We start from the raw sequence: 20811 nt of genomic DNA, 5'->3' as shown, positions 1-20811 counted from the left end.
CTCATCAGCATTAATGCAAAAGTTAAAAACTATTTTGACATTGTTTTAACCAGATCCAAGACACTGTGTCCTTGCTTCAACTAACAGATTCACGTTAATTGGTAGAAATTTTATGAAACTGGCATCCAACTTTCTTTTTTTGCCTAGCAAAAACAAGTTGCAGGTGCAAATAATGACAACCCCCCCACCAAACAATTGTTCAATGTATTTTTATTTCCAGACAAACACGTGCTCTCAGGACGGGGCAGATGGGCAGAGTTCTAGTATTTCTGGTGCAGTTGCCTTTTTCCATCGCCAATTATAGCCAGGCAAGAGGAATCCCACCTCTAGTTTCAGTAAGCTAGTATGATTGCTTAATGGGCATGATGTGCTGCGGATCGCAGACAGCAGACGTATTAATACAATTCCCGAGGCCCAGACAGATTAACGCGGCATTGGGTTACAGGCAGCTCTCCGTTCATTGACAGCTCCACTCTGCTGTGTGGACAATAATGTCAATTATAAATGGCACATTACAGAGCCTGATTGAAGGCCTTGCTGAATGAAGTGCAGCAAGTGAAGAGGATACTGTAAACTGGTGCTTTTAAAACTTTGAGGTGGGCTTTGCGTAATAGGAGGCGTGTGCAGCCTGTGCAAAAAAAATACACTATTGAAATACAGTACATAATATATATTGTAGGTTTTTACTTGCCTAAGGATCTCATTCATTTCTGAGATACTGTATACACAGCCCTGCCACACGGCACAGCTAGTATAGTGACCCGACTTTTCTCTGCTACAGTTAAACAATACATTCTGGTCACCTCCTTGCCCCCAGCCTATGACTGGACAATGGAAGCGCAGCAGTAGCCCATCCTTCTGTTACTCTGCTCTCTCCTCCTGTCAGTATGTTCCTTGTTAATATATTTGCATACAACACTCCCGATTAGCTCCATGTTTTGCCCTTCTTTCTTACAGACTGCTTTTGCACAGCAGAAACCACAACAAATTCAGCAACACTAGTTGCATTTAGGGCCAGTTCACACCGCATGTCCAGTGCATTTTTATTCTGCTTTAAAAATGCATGGACAGTAGTTAACATGGAATCCAATGGCATAATTCACACCAGTGTAATGTGTTCCAGTGCAGTCAACAAAAATAGAACATGTTGCATTTTTTCTGCATTGAATGTGAAAATGTGGAATAGACTCCCGCTAGAGGTGGTTATGGCCAGCTCAGTAGATTGCTTTAAGAAAGGCCTGGATACTTTCATAAATGTACATAATATAACTGAGTACTGACATTTATAGGTAAAGTTGATCCAGGGAAAAATCCGATTGCCTCTTGGGGGATCAGGAAGGATTTTTTTCCCCTCCTGTAGCAAGTTGGAGCATGCTCTGCTGTTTTTTTTTTTTTTGCCTTCCTCTGGATCAACTGTGGGTATAGAATTGGGTATATTGGATTATACAATATTTTTAATTTTATTTATTATTTTTTTTATGGATGAACTGGATGGACTTGTGTCTTTTCTCAACCTGACTAACTATGTAACTATGTGGATTAACATAATTTCCTGTACATTTACAATCGTTATCATTAATCATAAAATTTCATGCACTACCTTTCAGAAAAAAAAAATTAAAAGGTGAGCTAACATTCCCCCCCCCCCCCCCCCTTATTTTCAGCTGTACATACCTTTAGGGGTGAGATAGACTCACCACCCACGCACTTGAGGGCAGCGATTGTGTTCTTTCTCTTCTTTCCCTAGGGATGTCAGGATGGATCAGAGCAGTTTTGATTGGTCAGTGCCAGCATGTGAACACACTGAGGACCGTTACATGGCAGATTTCCTCATAGGAAATTAGCTTTCACTTGTAAAGAGCCAGACCCTATTAGGCAAAACATAAACCAGTGGGGAATCACATGCCATAAGGCTTATGCATTGTGTAGTTGGACTTTAGGTTTGTGTCTTTACTTGATAATGCTCAGCTTTATACAGTATATACTGTGTGTGTATATGTATATATATATTTTATATATATATATATTATTATTTCAGGTACTTATTTAAATATTTATCATATATTTACATCAGTCTCTGCCCTCAAGAAGATTATAATCTAAGGTATATACATAGACATGCATATTAGATGGTCACTGATTCCACTTGTTGCACCATCATTCCTACCATCTCTAGAAGTCCTAGCACGGTCAGCTGGTCACTGCACATTAGGACTTGAAATTCAGAATTTCAAGGTTGTTCTTCCTATGTTTGTCAAAAATGATTCAAACTTGTACCTAGCTTGTCTTTTTTTTTTTTTACCCAGACACTAAGATGTACAACCTGCCTCCTCCACCCTCCCACAATACTTAATGCGTCATCCTGCCTACACACGGCCTGCACCAAAACTCAAGTGAATTATATTCTCTAAACAGACAGTTACAGGAAAAAATGTATCTCCATGCTAAGAGCTATGCACACTGTATAAAGCTGACATTAATATATACAGTATCTCAAAAAAGTGAGTACACCCCCTCACACTTTTGAAAATATTTTATTATATCTTTTAATGTGAGAACACTGAAGAAATTACACTTTGCTACAATGTAAAGTAGTGAGTGTACAGCTTGTATAACAGTGTAAATTTCCCATCCCCTCAAAATAAGTCAATACACAGCCATTAATGTCTAAACTTCTGGCAACAAAAGTGAGTACACCCCTAAGTGCAAAAATGTCCAAATTGGCCCCCAATTAGCCATTTTCCCTCCCCGATGTCATAGGACTCGTTAGTGTTACAAGGTCTCAGGTGTGAATGGGGAGCAGGTGTGTTAAATTTGGTGTTATCACTCTCACTCTCTTATATTGGTCACTGGAAGTTCAACAAGGCACCTCATGGCAAAGAACTCTTTGAAGATCTGAAAAAAAGAATGTTGCTCTCCATAAAGATTAGGCTATCAGAAGATTGCCAAGGCCCTGAAATTGAGCTGCAGCACGGTAGCCAAGACCATACAGCGGTTTAACAGGACAGGTTCCACTCTGAACAGCCCTTGCCATGGTTGACCAAAGAAGTTGAGTGCACGTGCTCAACATCATATCCAGAGGTTGTCTTTAGGAAATAGACATATGAGTGCTTCCAGCATTGCTGAAGAGGTTGAAGGGGTGGGGGGGTCAGCCTGTCAGTGCTCATACCACACGCTACACACTGCATACAATTGGCCTGCATGGCTGTCATCCCAAAAGGAAGCCTCTTCTAAATATGATGCAAAGCAAACAGTTGCTGAAGACAAGCAGACTAAGGACATGGATGACTGGAACCATGTCCTGTGGTCTGATGAGACCAAGATAAACGTATTTGGTTCAGATGGTGTCAAGCGTGTGTGGCAGCAACCAGGTAAGGAGTACAAAGACAAATGTGTCTTGCCTACAGACAAGCATGGTGGTGGGAGTGTCATGGGGCTGCATGAATGCTGCTGGCATGGGGAGCTACAGTTCATTGAGGGAACCATGAATGCCAACATTTACTGTGACATACTGAAGCAGAGTATGATCCCCTCCTTTCGAAGACTGGGCCTCAGGGCAGTATTCCAACAGAATAACAACCTCAAACACTCCTCTAAGACGACCACTGCCTTGCTAAAGAAGCTGAGGGTAAAGGTGATGAACTGGCCAAGCATGTCTCCAGACTTAAACCCTTTTGAGCATCTGTGGGGCATCCTCAAACAGAAGGTGGAGGAGCGCAAGGTCTCTAACATCCACCAGCTCCATGATGTCATCATGGAGGAGTGGAAGAGGACTCCAGTGGCAACTTGTGAAGCTCTGGTGAACTCCATGCCCAAGAGGGTTAAGTCGGTGCTGGAAAATAATGGTGGCCACAAATTTTTTTTACAGTGTGCACCCAATTTGGACATTTTGACTTAGGGGTGTACTCACTTTTGTTGCCAGCAGTTTAGACATTAACGTGTTGAGTTATTCTGAGGGGACAGCAAATTTACACTGTTATACAAACTATAGACTCACTACTTTACATTGTAGCAAAGTCTATTTTCTTTAGTGTTATCACATGAGAAGATATAAAAAAATATTTACAAAAATTTGAGAGGTGTACGTTTGTATGTAAAATATTTATCTGTCAAAGTATTTGTCATTCCCTGTTCAGCTAGATGGTACACCATCGAACAAGCAAGTGACAAAAAAACAAAAAGTATACACCAAACTGGCAACATTTCATGTGACTTTGAATAGCATCTAACAAAGGATCTTTGTTAAAACTGGAGGAATGTTTGACTGAAAAAAAAAAGAGGGGCGGGGGGATATTGATTATTATGTGATCCTAAGCCAGCCATTTTCAACCAAGGTTCTGTGGAATCCTAGGAGTCCTCCAGAGGTTGCTAGAGGTCCCTTGAGCTGTGGCTGATTGACCTCCCATCTGATGGTGCCTGTATAGTTCTGAGCCCAACATCACTTGGCAGAGCCAGCAGCATAACTCTAATTATCTTCTCTTAGCAGTCTGTAGAAGTGGAATCCTAAACCACTGCTGTAAGCGGAGCATTCTTCCCACTGACCCCCAATTAATTTTAGCAAGGGTTACTTCAGATCTACAACCGCAGCTTCCTGGGAGATCAACATCAGACATCCCAGAAGGCATCTGCATCTATAGAGTGGCAGGAGGAGGGTGGACCTAGAGACCACATCATCAGGGGACCAGCTGCGAGAACCTAGAGGGAAAAGCTGGCTCCCTAATGACTTTAAAGAAAAAGATGGTGCTGTAGGCCATGGGTTACAATGGGACAACACCAGATTCATTTTGCAGGTGAGTAGGCTAATTGCGGACAACCCACCATAACAGGTAAGAGGAGATTTAAAAGGAAAATAAGCAAGAGATAGTGAATTTTCTCTTTTAAGACATTCAGTAGCCCACACAATGTATACAGCATATGAACAACAATGAAGGGAAGAGGTGAGGAGAAATTAAGCCACAACATACAAATTCTGAGGGTTTGAAAAATAAAGCCCCAGGCAATTATTATACAAAATTAATATGTTATGTAATCGGTAAACAAAGTTACATAACTATTTATTTTAATGTATAACTAAAGGCAATTTTTTTTTATTTATTTTTTTAGTTTTGTATAGAGTGGCGAGGGATTGGAACTCCTGTCTGGTATTTATTGCTGTCTGTGCCCCATTAGGTAGATTCACCCTCTTTATTTGTCCTGTTTATCATGTGAAGAAAATCACAGATTTTGGGCTGTCCTTAGAACAGTAATACAGGGGAAATTTTCCAACAGAGAAACTTGTTCTGGTGACGACAACAATGGGATGCCCTCACTTTGGAGGGATCTCCTCTCATTTCCTGTTGTGTCTATGGGTCAGGAAGCAAATAGAAATCTCCCCTCTGATGCTTTTATCAGTGTGGTTCAACTCCTTTACTGTCCAATCAGTAAGCTGGAGCAGGAAAAACTACTTAGTCTACTCAAAGATATAAGACAGTGGTCTAAAGAAATGGCTTGAACGTTTCTTTTATCTCAAGATAACTGAAGGTCACACATAATCTTTAAGGTTCAAAGAGAAAAATCCTCTTCCAAAGCTCTCTTAATGATGTATATTTTGGAAAGCAGAAAATTAAGGATGTTGTGAGGTCTTCACATCAAACAGAACTTTAATTTGTTATGCTATAACACCATCAACTTGTTTCAAAGCTGCTCAGGGTGCTTCATCAGGTATGGTGCATAAAGGCTTCTTTGCAATTTTTTCTGTCCATTGGATTATTGGGCATCATTGCGCCAAAAATATTGTCTGCTAATTCTCTTCATTACTAAATCTTTCACAAGTCTGATGAGAACTGTCTTCTGCCTATGGGTATTATTAGATTTTTTTCATGCCTACCTGATATTCATTGAATTTCAGAAAGTCCTTTGCCTAGAGGTGCCCCCCGTGGCTCACTAATATCTCTAAGGGTGATCCAGGGTGTATGAATTCGTACATTTTGCTGGGGTTGCTGCTATATCACTATTTGGAATTCCTTGGTGAGATGCCCTCCAATTGATTTATTTTATAATGATGGATATGTTATATATCCGAGTCAACACTTACATGATAAGATGTTTTATTGTAATTTCAGTAATGGGTTGTTTTTCTCAATTGCAGCTGTACTACTATGTAGGACCTTAAATCTCCTGAAGAAGCTTCTGTTGGTGAAACATGTTGAGCAACTGTAACTATGTGTACATTCCGCATGGATATTCCTTGTTGGTTTTAGCAATTCAACAGTATTCATATACTGTTTTTTATGCCTATGTGCGATAAAGAATTTTTATTTTATCACACTTCTGTGTCCGGGCATCTTTATTCTCAATTTAAATTCCTATTACATCTATGGGTAGTCTAAAGAAACACAATTATAGTAACAAGTACCATGGCCATGATATCTGACACAGGGTCGGTGCTGAATTGTGTACATAGAGGATATTTGTACAGTGGATTTTTTTTGTTTTGCCTTTAGTTTAACTTTATTGTCCTTGGGTTTTCTAAACCTTGCTTAGATGGACATATCAGTTTTATGGGTCCACTTTTAATATTGAAGAATGGGGTGAACTGCAGAACCTGTAGGCGATAAATGAAGATTGACGGAACCACAATCTTCAATCACCACCGGCACAAACTGGTAAAAACAAATTAGTAACAGCAGGAATGACAGTACGGGATGTAAAGATGGCAGATCTCATAGATGGAACCACTGTGCCGAGTAATATGGCAATGTGTCAGTGTCACACTTCCAATTCTACTCCATACTGGATTTTCAGTATGTGGTGGAAATATTCTTTAATAATGCAATATCTACGCATTGAAGACCCCAGGTGTGAAACAAAGTTTGCTGCACAAGTTACGTCATTCTATCAATGTATTGCTCATCCCATCAATGTTAATATTTCAAATTCCAACCCAACAAAGAGAAAGAAAAAACACACACACGTTTTACAAAGCAAACTTCGTCAGATCAAGTCATGTTTTATTAATTCACTCTGTGCCGTAGCAGACAGTGACGCAAATATGCTTTATTTCAAAGGCGGCTAGTGAGGACTCTGGGATGAGCTGGCAGTAGAAAGTATTGACTGTAATACTGCAGCGGAGAGATGACAGCCTGGATTGGGTCTTGTACAGTGCTGGGAATGAATACTCTGCCCTAAATGTAGTCCAAGCCGGGTCTATCCACATATCATTTATTTGTTACAGAGAAGAGATATGCCATCTGGAATTGAACAGATTGAAAGGAAATCTTACAGGAGGTCCCTCCTGTCAGAGAATGGTACATTATGTGCAATATTATGTTACCGCAAAACAGGCGGCCGCTATGAGGAATCACACGAACAGCGATCAACTGAATGTGAACAGAAAACAAAAAATAGTCTTCAAGTAAAACTGCATGAATTTTGGTACAGAAAGGTACCAATTTTAAATAAATTCTGCAGTCCACTTCTCAATCACAGCATATTACAACCTAAAGCTGAACTAAACTCACTGACTTAATGGTTTAAAAAAACAGCTACCTTCAAGGCATGTGTTGGGAATGACAACTGTCACATTTGCGTGTGCTTTCAATCAAACTGTCAAACCATCAAATGGCTGATGCCATAACTGATCACATGTGCAGCATCTTGGCATATGTAGATCAAACAGAGGCAAAGATGGCAACTTCCATGGCTGAAAAGGATAGTAAGGTTTAGTTCCGCTTTAAAGTGAACCTGCAAGAATTTTGGTGCCATTTTTAAATAAATTCTGCAGTCTACTTCTCGACCCCAGCATATTACAACTTAGGCCCCTTTCGCACTGGGATGGGAGTGGTGTTGGCGGTAAAACTGCGCTATTCTTAGCAAAGCTTTACCGTCGTTTTAGCGGCTGTATTTGGCCAGGGGTGGTTTTACCCCTGCTAGCGGCCAAGAAAGGGTTAAAACCACCGCAAAGCACTGATTTCTATGGGCAGGAGCGGTGAAGGAGCGGTATACACACCTCTCCAAAGATGCTGCTTGCAGGGCTTTTTTACCGTCCTGCTAGTGCACCGCTCCAGTGTAACACAGCAGTGGCTGTTTCAGGTTGGTTTGCAGGCGTTATTTTTAGCGCAATAGTGCCTGCAAAACGACCCAGTGTGAAAGGGGTCTTAGAGTTGAACTTTAGTCAGAAAATGAAGTCCCGCTAGATCACTTCAGGCTTGCCACCTTTTGCAGGTATAGCTATGAAAAACATTAAAACTAAGTTTAACCACTTGCTTACTGGGCACTTAAACCCCCCTCAGTCCCAGACCAATTTTCAGCTTTCAGCGCTGATGCACTTTGAATGACAATTGCGCGGGCATACAACACTGTACCCAAATGAAATTTTTATCATTTTTTTCCCACAAATAGAGCTTTCTTTTGGTGGTATTTAGTTACAGCTCGGAGTTTTATTTTTTGCTAAACAAACAAAAGAAGATGCAAAAAAAAAAAAAAAAATATCATGTTTTAATAGTTTGTTATAAAATTTTGCAAACGGGTCATTTTTCTCCTTCATTGAAGTGCGCTGATTAGGCGGCACTGATAGGCTGCATTGGTGGGCACTGATGGGCTGCATTGGTGGGCACTGATAGGCTGCATTGGTGGGCACTGATAGGCTGCACTGGTGGGCACTGATAGGCATAGTTAAGGCGGCACTAATAGGCACAGATAAGGCGGCACCGATGGGCACAGATAAGGCGGCACTGATGGGCACAGATAAGATGGCACGGATGGGTGGCACGGATGGGTGGCACGGATGGACACTGATAGGTACCACTGATAGATGGGACTGATGGGCACTGATAGGTGGCACTGATAGGTGGCTCTGATAGGTGGCACTGCTGGGCCCTGATGGGCGGCACTGCTGGGCACTGATGGGCGGCACTGGGGTGCAGCACCTTTGAGGCAGATTGTGGGCATTGTGGGTGGCACTGCTGGGTGGCACTGTGGGCACTGCTGGGTGGCACTGTGGGCACTGCTGGGTGGCACTGATGGGGGGCACTTACTTTTTATTAGGGTGGCACTGCAGGGGGCAGGTGGGCACTGGCAGGGGGCAGGTGGGCGCTTGCATTGCTGGCCGTGATCGGGACTGATGTCCCGATCACGGCCGCGGTGATCGGCTTTTTTTTTTTCTCCTCGCGCTGTCAGCGCGAGGAGGAATACTAGCCGATTACCGGCTCCATTATATCACCTGATCAGCTGTCATTGGCTGACAGCTGATCACGTGATAAGGGGTCGGGATCGACCCCTTGCATGGATCGGTGATCAGGCGAGTCTCATGGACTCGCCGATCACAGAGCGCACCCCCTCAGGGGGCGCGCAGGCCGCTCGTACACGGGACTACGTCAATAGACGTAGTCCCGGAAAAGGATATCCGCGCTGTAGCCGTCATTTGGCTATAGCGCGGATCTCAAGTGGTTAAAATCCAGTAATACACTGTCTCACCCTGCTTTGCACATGCTCAGTTGCTCTCCATTTTTAGGCACTTTTAGGCACTGACGAAATTGTAGAGGCCAATCTGCTAACAGCCTTAAAGCGGTGTTCCGCCTGGGGAAAAAAATAAATAAAAGTCAGCAGCTACTAATACTGTAGCTGATGACTTTTAATATATAGACGCTTACCTGTGCAGGGAGCCCGCGATGTCGGCACCCCAGTCAATTGTTAGATCAGCTGTCGGGTGCTGCCGCTGCCATTCATTGTAAGGGAAACTGGCAGTAAAGCCTTTTGGCTCCACAGCCATTTCCCTACCATGCACTGCAAAGCACACTTTCTAATTGGCCCGGCAGCAGGGGAAGGAGGGGAGGACGAACTTCCAAGGGATGGCACTGTCTCCCAGAATTGGGGAAGGGTACCTGTCAGAAACAGGTACCTGTTCCCGCCTCCCCCTGAAAGGTGCCAAACGTGGCACAGGAGGGTGGGGGCGGACAGATCAGCGGAAGTTCCCCTTTTGGGTGGAATTCCGCTTTAAAGCAAAATTAAACCCTCCTATCCTTTACAACCAAGGAAGCTACTTCTGTTTAATCTGCAACTGCCATGGTGCTGCCCATGTAATCAGTTATGACACCAGCCGTTTGATGGTTTGACAGTTTGGTTGAGGAAACAAGCAAATGTAAAGCCCCGTTTAACACTGGGGCATTTTTCAGATGCCACAGCGCTAAAAATAGTGCCTGTATAGCACCTGAAAAAAACCGGCCCCTTTCACTCCAGTGTGAAAGTGTGAAAGCCACTGGAGCGGTACGCTAGCCGGACGGTGAAAAAAGTCCTGCTAGCAGCATCTTTGGAGTGGTGAAGAGCGGTGTATTCACCGGTCCTAAACCGCTCCTACCCATTGAAATCAATGGGGCAGCGCGGCTATACCGCTGGCAAAGCGCTGCTGCAACTGCGCTTTGCGGGCGGTTTGAACCCTTTTTTGGCCGCTAGCGGGGGTTAAAACCGTCCGCTAGCAGCTGAATACCACCACTAAAACTACGGTAAATCATTGCTATAAATAGCGCCGCTTTACCGCCGACGCCCGCATCGCCCCAGTGTGAAAGGGGCCTAACTGTTCTCAATCCCGGCATTCCACGAATGCAACTTTGTTGAAATTGTTAAACTGATGGGTTTAGTTCCGCTTCATGATTTACTTCTGTTTGGAGGCTCTGGGCTTCACCAAAATAGCAGCCTCTAGCAAGAATTTTTGATCAAGTTGTTATGGGTAAAGTTCAGCTTTAAAGTGGAATTACCCCATAGATTTCATGGTTTCAAAAAACAGCTACATTTCCGGCATGGCTGGAATGATAACTGTGACATTTGCTTGTGCTGTCAACCAAACTGTCAAGCCATTAAATGGCTGGTATCATAACGGATCACATGTGCAGCACCCTGGCAATTGCAGATCAAACAGAGGCTAAGATGGCAGCTTCCTTGGCTGTAAAAGATAGGAGGGCGTAGTTCTGTCTTAAAGTGTTGCCCAAATCATAAATTACATATTTGATACAGTCTCTCGCTGAGTCTGTTTTTCCCCTCTGATACGGGGAGTTTATTTACTAAAGGCAAATCCATTTTTCCCTACAAGTGTACTATAAGTGCACTTGGAAGTGCAGTCGCTTTAGATCCAAGGGGGACATGGAAGGAAAATAAAAAACAGCATTTTTGCTTGTACATGATTGGATAATAAAATCACAAAGCTTCCCCTCATTTCAGATCTTCCCCTCATATCCAAAGCGACTGCACTTCCAAGTGCACTTGAAGTATACTCATAGTGCACTTGTAGTGCAAAGTGGATTTGCCTTTAGTAAACCAACCCAATAGTTTATTACTTGGTGATCTATATGACATATATGACAGCTTATCCTCTGACTTGGTGATCTGGCCAGTAAAGTTAAGGATATACAAGTAGAATATCATATGAACATTCATGAAATACTTCAGGGCATGTTAGCTGCTTATTTTCCACGCTTTTGTAATGTGCATTTATTCTAACCTTTTGTTATTCCCCCCCACCCCACCAAGTGTTGGAACTGAATGCAGAGGTGTGAGATAGGGTATTTTGAAACGTTTGAAAACATTGATTTGACGGTGCATTCATTCAGGATGCATTTAAAATAACGCACCTGAAAGCATCTGGTGTAACAAAGCCCTTGAAAGTGCCAAATAGACTCTTTGCTGCCTGCAAAAAGTAACAAGCCCCCTTAGTGCAGAATTCCATTGGGCAGCTCCTTGGGACAGTGCTGCATAGCTGGGAGCCTTCAGCCAGCTCCCATTACACTACAATAATGCTGAGGCAGCCACTTGTCCTTCTGCACAGGAACCCCTGCTATGAACCCGATCTAGTGTATGTAAACCGAGCTGGCACAGCATGCCCTGTAACGTGGCAATGACGACTCACTGGCTACCAATGCAAAATACAAATGTATACGACATGTAAGCTGCTCCTAAATCTCACGCAGACCTGCTTATCCATTATACAGTTTCATTCCCTTTCTACTACCATATGTTAAAGAAGAACTAGTTCATACAAGTAAACTGCTAGTAATTTCTAGGAAACTTTGCTACAGTCATAAACTTGATTCACCATGAAAAGTGTTACCCCCACATTTCATGTCTCTGATATGTGCCTGATGTACCATGTACTTGTTTTAAAAAGTAGCCTGTTCCTGCGGCTCAGTCTTCAGGTTGCCCCTCCACTTTAGAGGAGGATAAGCTGTCATATATTACGGAAACTGCGCTTCCAACCTTGGCTGACGGCACCATTGAAGACCTCAAAACACCTATTAGGGAAGATGAAGTTGCAAGAGCCACTGTGGGTACTCCAACTAGCAAGAGCCCAGGCCCTGATGGCTTTACTCCTAAGTTTTATAAACTTTTTGCTCCCCTTCTCACTCACTTAACTAAAGTGTTCAACTTAATTTCAGAGGGCTCAGTGTTCCCTCCATAAACACTCAAAGCTCATATTTCCCTTATTGCAAAACCAGAGAAAGTCCCAACTTTATGTGCGAATTATAGGCCATTATCACTGATTGGTGTTGATTTGAAAGTCTTCGCCAAAATACTGGTCAATAGATTGCAGCCATTGTTGCCTTGTTTGATTCGTTTGGATCAGGTCCGATTTGTGAGTGGACATGAAGCTAGGAATAACACTCTGAAAACTCTTCTTCTAAAGCCCCATACACACTATCAGTTTGTCTGCAGAGTTTTTCCTTCAGGTTTACCAAAACCATGTAGTGCAAGGGCCTGACTGATTGCATACGCATTGAAACTCCTAAGGTTTGACCTCATATTATATGGTTTTGGTAAATCTGAAGGAAAAACTCAGTATAAAAACTGACAGTGTGTATGGGGCTTTACTGACTACAACTAAACTCACAACATTTTAACTGTCGATGCGGAGAAGGCATTCGATCGTGTGGATTGTCAATTCCTACAGTTATCTCTACAGAAAATAGGATTGGGTGCTCATATGATATCTTGGATAATGTTCCTCTGCTCCTCTTCATCTGCTAGGATCAGATTAAACGGCTCTTTATTCCCAGCTTTCTCTATCTCTAATTGGACATGACAAGGTTGTCCTCTGTCCCCCGTTCTTTATGTCCTTACTATGGAGCATTTGACTATTGCCTTATGTAATCCTTCTATTCAAGGTGTAACAGTCATGCCTACTCATACTAAACACACCCATTTTGCTGATGACCTGATCCTATTCGTGACTCGCCCACACTTGTCCCCACCCTCCAGTGCTGCAGGAGTTCTAGAAATTTGGGGTAGGCAATAATTTCAAAGTAAATTACAGTAAATCGTAAATCCTTAATATTTCCTTATCAAAGTCGAACCTGCAGCGACTTTCAACCACCTTTTCTTTTAAAACCAGCTTCACTTCCATTCGGTATCTAGGAATCCTAATACCGGCAGATGCATTCCGGATCTTTTCCAAGAACTTTACTCCTTTACTTCTTCGAACCCAAGCTGACCTATCCTCCTATGCGTCCAAACGGCTCTCATGGCTGGGTAGGGTGAATGCCCTGAAAATGGATGTTCTCCCTCGGTTTCTGTACTTATTCCAAACTATCCCTATATACATACCTACCTTGTATTTCCAGAAATTACACCAGATGTTTTCTAAATTCATGTGGAATGCAGCCTGCCCAGAATATGATACAAAACTTTATCCCTTCCGATACGAAACTTTACCACACCCTGTGGGTGTGGCCATCGTGCAGATGTTTTGCATACCTGGTGGATCTGCTTGCAACTGTTTCTCTGGTCTCGAATGTTTGGTTTGCTGTATTCCCTGTTCCATCTGAATATCCAAAAGGAGGTTAAATTCGCTTTGCTGCATTGCCCTATCCTGGGCTTATTCGCTCATCAACAAAAATCTGCATCCTACTTGTTTATAGCAGCTAAAAGGACAATGACCCAGGCCTGGAAGAAATCTACAGTCCCCTTCCAGGGAGTGAGAGACCATTTGATGGCCATGATGCTTACTGAACAAATTTCCAGTATTCTTAAGCTATTTTCACACTGGGGCAGTTTGCAGGCACTTTAGCGCTAGAAATAGCCTCTGCAAAGCGCCTGAAAACCTCCTCTCATTCATTGCAGTGTGTCTTTTCACACAGGGGCAGTGTGCTTGCAGGACATTACGAAAAGTCCTGCAAGCAGCATCTTTGTGGTGGGTTTGGAGCGCTGTATTTAGCTCTCCCAAAATGCCCTGCTTATTGCAATGAATGGGCAGTGCTTCCAAAGTGCCTTTTTTGTGGTAAAAACTGCCTAGCGGGCAAAAAGCGGCGGAAAAACTTGAAAGTGGCCTTAGAGACACATACGCTAAGTTCCTTAAAATTTGGCAACCATGGTTGACATATGCATTTTCTGATCCCCCTCTGACAAGCGGGGGTCAACTCTAACTGGTGCCTTGCATGATCCTGGGTCTCTATTCATCCTTTCTCTCCACTTATTCTACCCCTACCTTTCTACTCTGTCTTTCTTTTCTGTTCTTCTCTCTCTCTTGATGGGCCTAAGCTGTCTTTTGTTGTCTATTGATACCCAGGACTACTTAAAAATGTCATACTAGTACTGGCCATTTTTGCAAACTATGGGGTTTACCCCAAAATCCATATATGTTCCATTCAGGTTTACTGTGATTGTTTGGAAAGGGGGCCTTCCCCCTTTTCGTTTATGCTGTGTGTTTTTTTATGTTGGTTATGTTGCCAGTCATAGCCCCTGTGTGGGGCTTTTGGCATTACTGTATGCTTTAATGATATACCTGCAATAAAAATGATTGACCCAGAAAAAAGACACGGTACCATGCGATTTGGTGTCCGCAAACGCACTGCATTTGCGATTTAAGTTTGGGGTACCATTAACAATGCAGTATGTGCATGGGACGTGGCTTTCCTGCACCAACTTCTAGTGTGAACCATCCCTCAAGGCAGGCTTACATTGACTAATGGGTGTGTTGGAGATCCCCTCTTGCATTGCAAACAGGTTAGTAAATTGAGGCAGAGAATAGGCCAGCAATGGCAACTAAGACAAGTAAGTAAGACAAATCCAATTGTGTTAAATGATAGCCTGAAAAACTTAAAGTATGTTGATTTTTTCTTACCTGTATAGTGAACCACACATGTCTGGCCCTTCTTGGGAAAAGTCCTGCCTGTTATAAAAAATAAAAATATAATCAGAACGTACACATTATTTCAATATACAAAACTTCTCACATGCTAAATGTTCAACAAATGCCTTAAAATATAACAAACAGCAAAACTTTTTTTATTAGTTTTGGATACAGTAGAGATGGATTAGGATCCCTGTCAGTTTTTATTGCTGTTTGTGCCCCCTTTAGGGAGATTCCCCTCTCTATTTGCCATGTTACCCATTACCATTGAAAATTAAAGCTAAAGAAAATCACAAATTTTAGGTTGTCCCCAGAAAAGTAATAGAGGAGAAATCTTCCAATGGGAACAATATTTCTGGTGGCCTTGGTGTCCCCTAGGTATTCCCTTGATTAGCATCCTCTCATTTTCTGTTTTGGCTATGGGACAGGAAGTGAAGGGATTTCTTCCAGATGACAAAAAATAAACTAATGGGGATTATGACTACTTTACTATATCCAAATTTAAAATATAAAGTTTTGCCTATAGTTTTAGTTTAAAAGGATGGTTCACCTTTACAAAAAAAAATGCCTTTGCAGATTTTGTAGATTAAAACAAACTATGCAGCTCTGACTAAAGATGAATAATACCCTTGTTCTAGGTGTAGGCCATTTACATACAGTACATATGAAGCCTGACTGGAATACTCCCAAGACGTTGGTAAGTACTCATATGACGTTGCTAAGTGAGGCCTAGTAGTCACTGTTCACCTCCACCATCACAGGAGTTAGCTCTTCTCTGATTCAAACCCTCCTCACATAATCTCTCTTCCCTGAAGAATTAGCTCTGAGCTCAGCATTTGAGAGCTCACTCCTGTGATGGTAGAGGTGAGCAGTGATGACTAGGCCTCACTTAGCAACATCCTGGGAGTATTTAGCGACGTCCTGGGAGTATTATAATCAGGCTTCATAAGGTATGTAAATGGACTACACCTATAGCAAGGGCTTTATTCAACTGTAGTCAGAGCTGCAGTTTGTTTATATCTACAGATGCCCTTTATCTGCATAGGCAGTTCACATCTAGTGTGGACGTGGCTCAAGGCAGGGGTCCGGTGCTGTTCTCCATTTCAGGGGTGAATCAGGCCTGAATTTCGGTTGAAATCTCAGAAGATTTGAGATTTCAACCGAACACAGCAATCACCAGCACCACTGGAGACCACTGCGATAGATAGTTAGGATATGATTGTAAATTATTGGTTAGATCTCTATTTCCACCATGTAAACTCATAATCCGATTGAAATACAATCATATTCATGAACAAAGTATCTCAGTGCTACTGATTGATGAAAAATGATACATAATATTCTGCCCTGATTAAATCCAATAAAAATTGAGTCGAATTTGTTTCCGAAATTAAGTAAAGGCTATTCAATTGTTTGATTAGTTTGCACACCGATCGGATAAAATAACAGAAGTGTGTGTGGCCACTTTAGGAAGTTGTCCCCAGATTTCTGGGAACCACATTTTCAGTTTTCCTTTACTTTTAATCCCAATGACAATGTTATCCAGGAAACATTTAAAAAAAAATACATAACACGCAAAGAGATGGGGACAGCCCTATACAACCATTTTGGATCCAGCTGCTCCACAATCACCTTCACTCTACTAACACTATGTGGTTATCATTTATTTACTTACTGTGAATTATTTTACACATATGAAGTGTAGATAATGGTTTTATTGGGGTTAGGCAAGCTTCTACTTGTGTCTCATGTACAGCTATTTTCATATCTCCACATGTACCCTCATTCACTGCCAGACAAAACATAGAAAGTATGAAAAACACGAGGGCTGTTTGAACATTTAACGTTTTATGGGATATATTTATATGACTTTCTCCAAACATTCACTATCATTTAAAACACAGAATATTCACCTGCAGAGAATATTTCAGGAATGGCAGACTGACTGCTTTATAAATACACCCCTATTTTTATTTTATTTTTTTCAAATTAAGGAAGGATATCTTATTTTTCCAGAATGGTTCCAAGTTAATAGTTTGCAAAACTTCAAATGAGCTTGGTTCGTAAAGGAATTTAAAGGAATTAAAACCATGGTTTCTGATCAATTTGACAAGTTTATAAAATATGAGACTTGTACAATATCTGAAATTCTTCATTGCTACGTGGTCCATGTAGCTTGTTTATCACCCAATCACTCCTCCTAGACAAGCTTTATGCTTATAAAGTACAGGCCTTCTTAACTGGGCAAAAAGTAAATCTGGATCTAGAGGTTAAACATTTGATTCAGTGTGCCCAAATTTGCCAATGAAAATTATTTATTTATTTAACCAGATGCAAATTGATCACTCTCCTGATATAAAAAAAACTAGGTTGTTTCACCAAGCAGGTTCTAGCTAAAGCATAGTGGTCATCAACCCCTACCATAGGCTAAGTGAAACAGAAAATTAATTGGTTTCTCCTCAATGAGAAAATGGCGGCATTCTCCAAAGACTCCGGGGTTGATTTACTAAAGGCAAATCCACTTTGCACTACAAAGTGCGCTTGGAAGTTCAATCACTGTTGATCTGAGGGGAAGAATGGAATGAGGGGAAGCTATGATGATTTTTTATCATCCAATCATGTGCAAGCAAAAATGCTGTTTTTTTTTTTCCTTGCATGACCCCCTCAGATCTACAGCGACTGTACTTGTAGTGCCCTTTAGTAAATAACCCCCCATAATCTCCTACCCGATTTTGATCTTATAACGTTGAAACTTCGAGCCAACCCCAACCCTAATCTTCTGCCCCCCTCTTTTTGTCTCTAACTTTCCTCCCTAAAACCCTCTACAATTCCCAACCCTCTCCAATTCCTTCACTCTGATCTATCACTGTGCCTACCAGATGTGGAGCGAACTCTTCCTCCCTCTCCTTTTTGCTCTCCCAGGAACTATTCAACTTAGATTAATTGATAGCTGGAACTTGTTAGACATATCCATGTATGATCAAAGATCATCCATAATTGTATTATCCCTGATAAGGGGGATCCTGTAACCACTTTGAATTCATACTTTATAAGTGCCTGAAACAATGTACCGTTATCTCTTTCCGCCTTATCCTATTGTATAATTCAAATGTCCACCAGTGATCCCAATGTCAGCCCCCAGCTGCTAAACAAAACACCAATCCCCCTTACGTATTCCTGTGGCGCTAGACAGTTGGACTTTTATTATCTCATTGTATATTGAAAAACACAAACTCATTAAAAATGTATTGAAACAAAATTTATTGAAAAGCCGACTCAGATCTGAAGGCATCTATTGCGATAGTGCTGAGCAGAGTGGTGGGGCAGCAAGGGAAAGGTTAGTACATGATGGTGGGAGCAAGTCTACACAAAGTCATAGATAACTGTGCACAGACACAAAATGACATAGGCCGAAGACCACCATCTAAGATCAAGGCTTCATTTCTATGGGCTCAACCAGATGGCTTTAAGCTGAATGTTCTTGGAGATTTGGGTATTCAGTTAAACAAGGTAGATGATTGTCACTCCCACCCCAAAAAAATTGTGACAGCATCTGCCAGCACCATTAATCTCCTTCCTTTTCAACAGAATGCATGCATAAAGCCTAAATCATACAGTATCTCACAAAAGTGAGTACACCCCTCACATTTATGTAAATATTTTATTATATCTATTCATGTGACAACACTGAAGAAATTACACTTTGGTACAATGTAAAATAGTGAGTGTACGGCTTGTATAACAGTGTAAATTTGCTGTCCCCTCAAAATAACTCAACACACAACCATTAATGTCTAAACCAATGGCAACAAAAGTGAGTAAAGTGTCAATATTTTTTGTGGCCACCATTATTTTCCAGCGCTGCCTTAACCCTCATGAGTGAGTGACTTGTATAGCGCTACCTAGGCGAACTGAATCGCCTCAGGGCGCTTTCTTGCCACCAGAGTCCATCTGCGGCTTGCGTGGTTCTTTACCCTGGGCATGGGCATGGAGTTCACCAGAGTTCCACAGGTTGCCACTGGAGTCCCCTTCCACTCCTCCATGACGAAATCACAGAGATGTTAGAGACCTTCCTCTCCTCCACTTTCTGTTTGAAGATGCCCCACAGATGCTCAATAGGATTTGCTTGGCCGGTCCATAACCTTTACCCTCAGCTTCTTTAGCAAGGCAGTGGTCATCTTGGAGGTGTGTTTGGGGTCGTAATCATGTTGGAATACTGCCCTGTGGCCCAGTCTCTGAAGGGAGGGGATCATGCTCTGCTTCAGTATGTCACAGTACCATGTCACAGTACATATTGGCATTCATGGTTCCCTCAATGAACTGTAGCTCCCCAGTGTCGGCAGCACTCATGCAGCCCCAGACCATGACACTCCCACCACCATGCTTTACTGTAGGCAAGACACACTTGTCTTTGTACTCCTCACCTGGTTGCCGCCACACATGGTTGACACCATCTGAACCAAATACGTCTATCTTGGTCTCGTCAGACCACAGGACATGGTTCCAGTAATCCCTTTCCTTAGTCTGCTTGTCTTCAGCAAACTGTTTGCAGGCTTTCTTGTGCATCATCTTTAGAAAAGGCTTCCCTCTTGGATGACAGCCATGCAAATTCGTAGCAGTGTGCTGAGCACTGACAGGCTGACCCTCCACCCCTTAAACCTCTGCAGCAATGCTGGCAGCACTCATACGTATATTTCCAAAAGACAACCTCTGGATATGAGGCTGAGCACATGCACTCAACTTCTTTGGTTGACCATGGCGAGGCCTGCTCTGAGCAGAACCTGTCCTGTTAAACCGCTGTATGGTCTTAGCCACCATGCTCCCATGTTGAACTTCCAGTGACCAGTATGAAAGAATGAGAGTGATAACACCAAATTTAACACACCCGCTCCCCATTTACACTTGAGATCTTGTAACATTAACAAGTCACATGACACTAGGGAGGGAAAATGGCTAATGGGGCCCAATTTGGACATTTTCACTTAGGGGTGTACTCACTTTTGTTGCCAGTGGTTTATACATTAATGGCTGTGTGTTGAGTTATTTTGAGGGAATAGCAAATTTACATTGTTATACAAGCTGTACACTCACTACTTTACATGGTAGCAAAGTGTAATTTCTTCAGTGTTGTCACATGAAAAGATATAATAGAATATTTACAAAAATGTGAGGGGTGTACTCACTTTTGTGAGATACTGTATCTTTAGTACTGAGCATTAAACTATTAAGTGTTTTGTTTTATTCTTATTTTCAGCCTGTCGACCATATGATTCCACCAGATACCGAGACGCCCCCCTTATTCCGCCCACGTGAGCTGATGCAGCATCTGGTTTTGGTAACGTCTATTTGGTTAACGCTATAACTGCCGGAGAGAGGGTTTTAAACATAGTAACATCCTACGCCTGACCTTTTAATAAGGACCATCCCCGTCTCATGGCCCAGGTTCTGTTACACAGTATGAATGTCACCAATACACGGTGCATAAACTCTGTAAAACACAAGCACAAGCTCCTAACAGGAGCCAAGAGTAACAGTCTGCTGAGGGAATGCCATCTATTAAAAGTACCTTAGCCTTAAAAAATTATAATTCTGGCAACAATGAAATGCTCTCGTATTGGACATTTTTCTGCAGAAAACACTGTTTCTGCAATGGCACAACAAACTTATGACATTTTCACACTTCTCCTTTATTACATTGCCTGCAGAAAACCTTGGTGTCT

General features: G+C 42.1%; 1 protein-coding gene across 1 annotated transcript in view; it reads right to left on the bottom strand.

Annotated features, from left to right (window-relative positions):
• The window catches only part of FKBP1B (FKBP prolyl isomerase 1B), a 125940-nt gene that overhangs the window by 80749 nt on the left and 24380 nt on the right, over positions 1–20811 (bottom strand). Inside the window, exon 2 of the mRNA XM_077488873.1 lies at positions 15083–15130. Coding sequence (XP_077344999.1) covers positions 15083–15130 — 48 coding nt within the window. The remainder of the gene's footprint in view (positions 1–15082; positions 15131–20811) is intronic.

This window comes from Lithobates pipiens, unplaced genomic scaffold (genome assembly GCF_037356315.1).
Source record: "Lithobates pipiens isolate NorthernLeopardFrog02 unplaced genomic scaffold, aLitPip1_a1.2 Scaffold_18, whole genome shotgun sequence".
Lineage (NCBI taxonomy): Eukaryota > Metazoa > Chordata > Amphibia > Anura > Ranidae > Lithobates > Lithobates pipiens.
The sequence above is the reverse complement of the archived record's forward strand: the minus strand, read 5'-3'. Positions and strand labels throughout refer to the sequence as shown.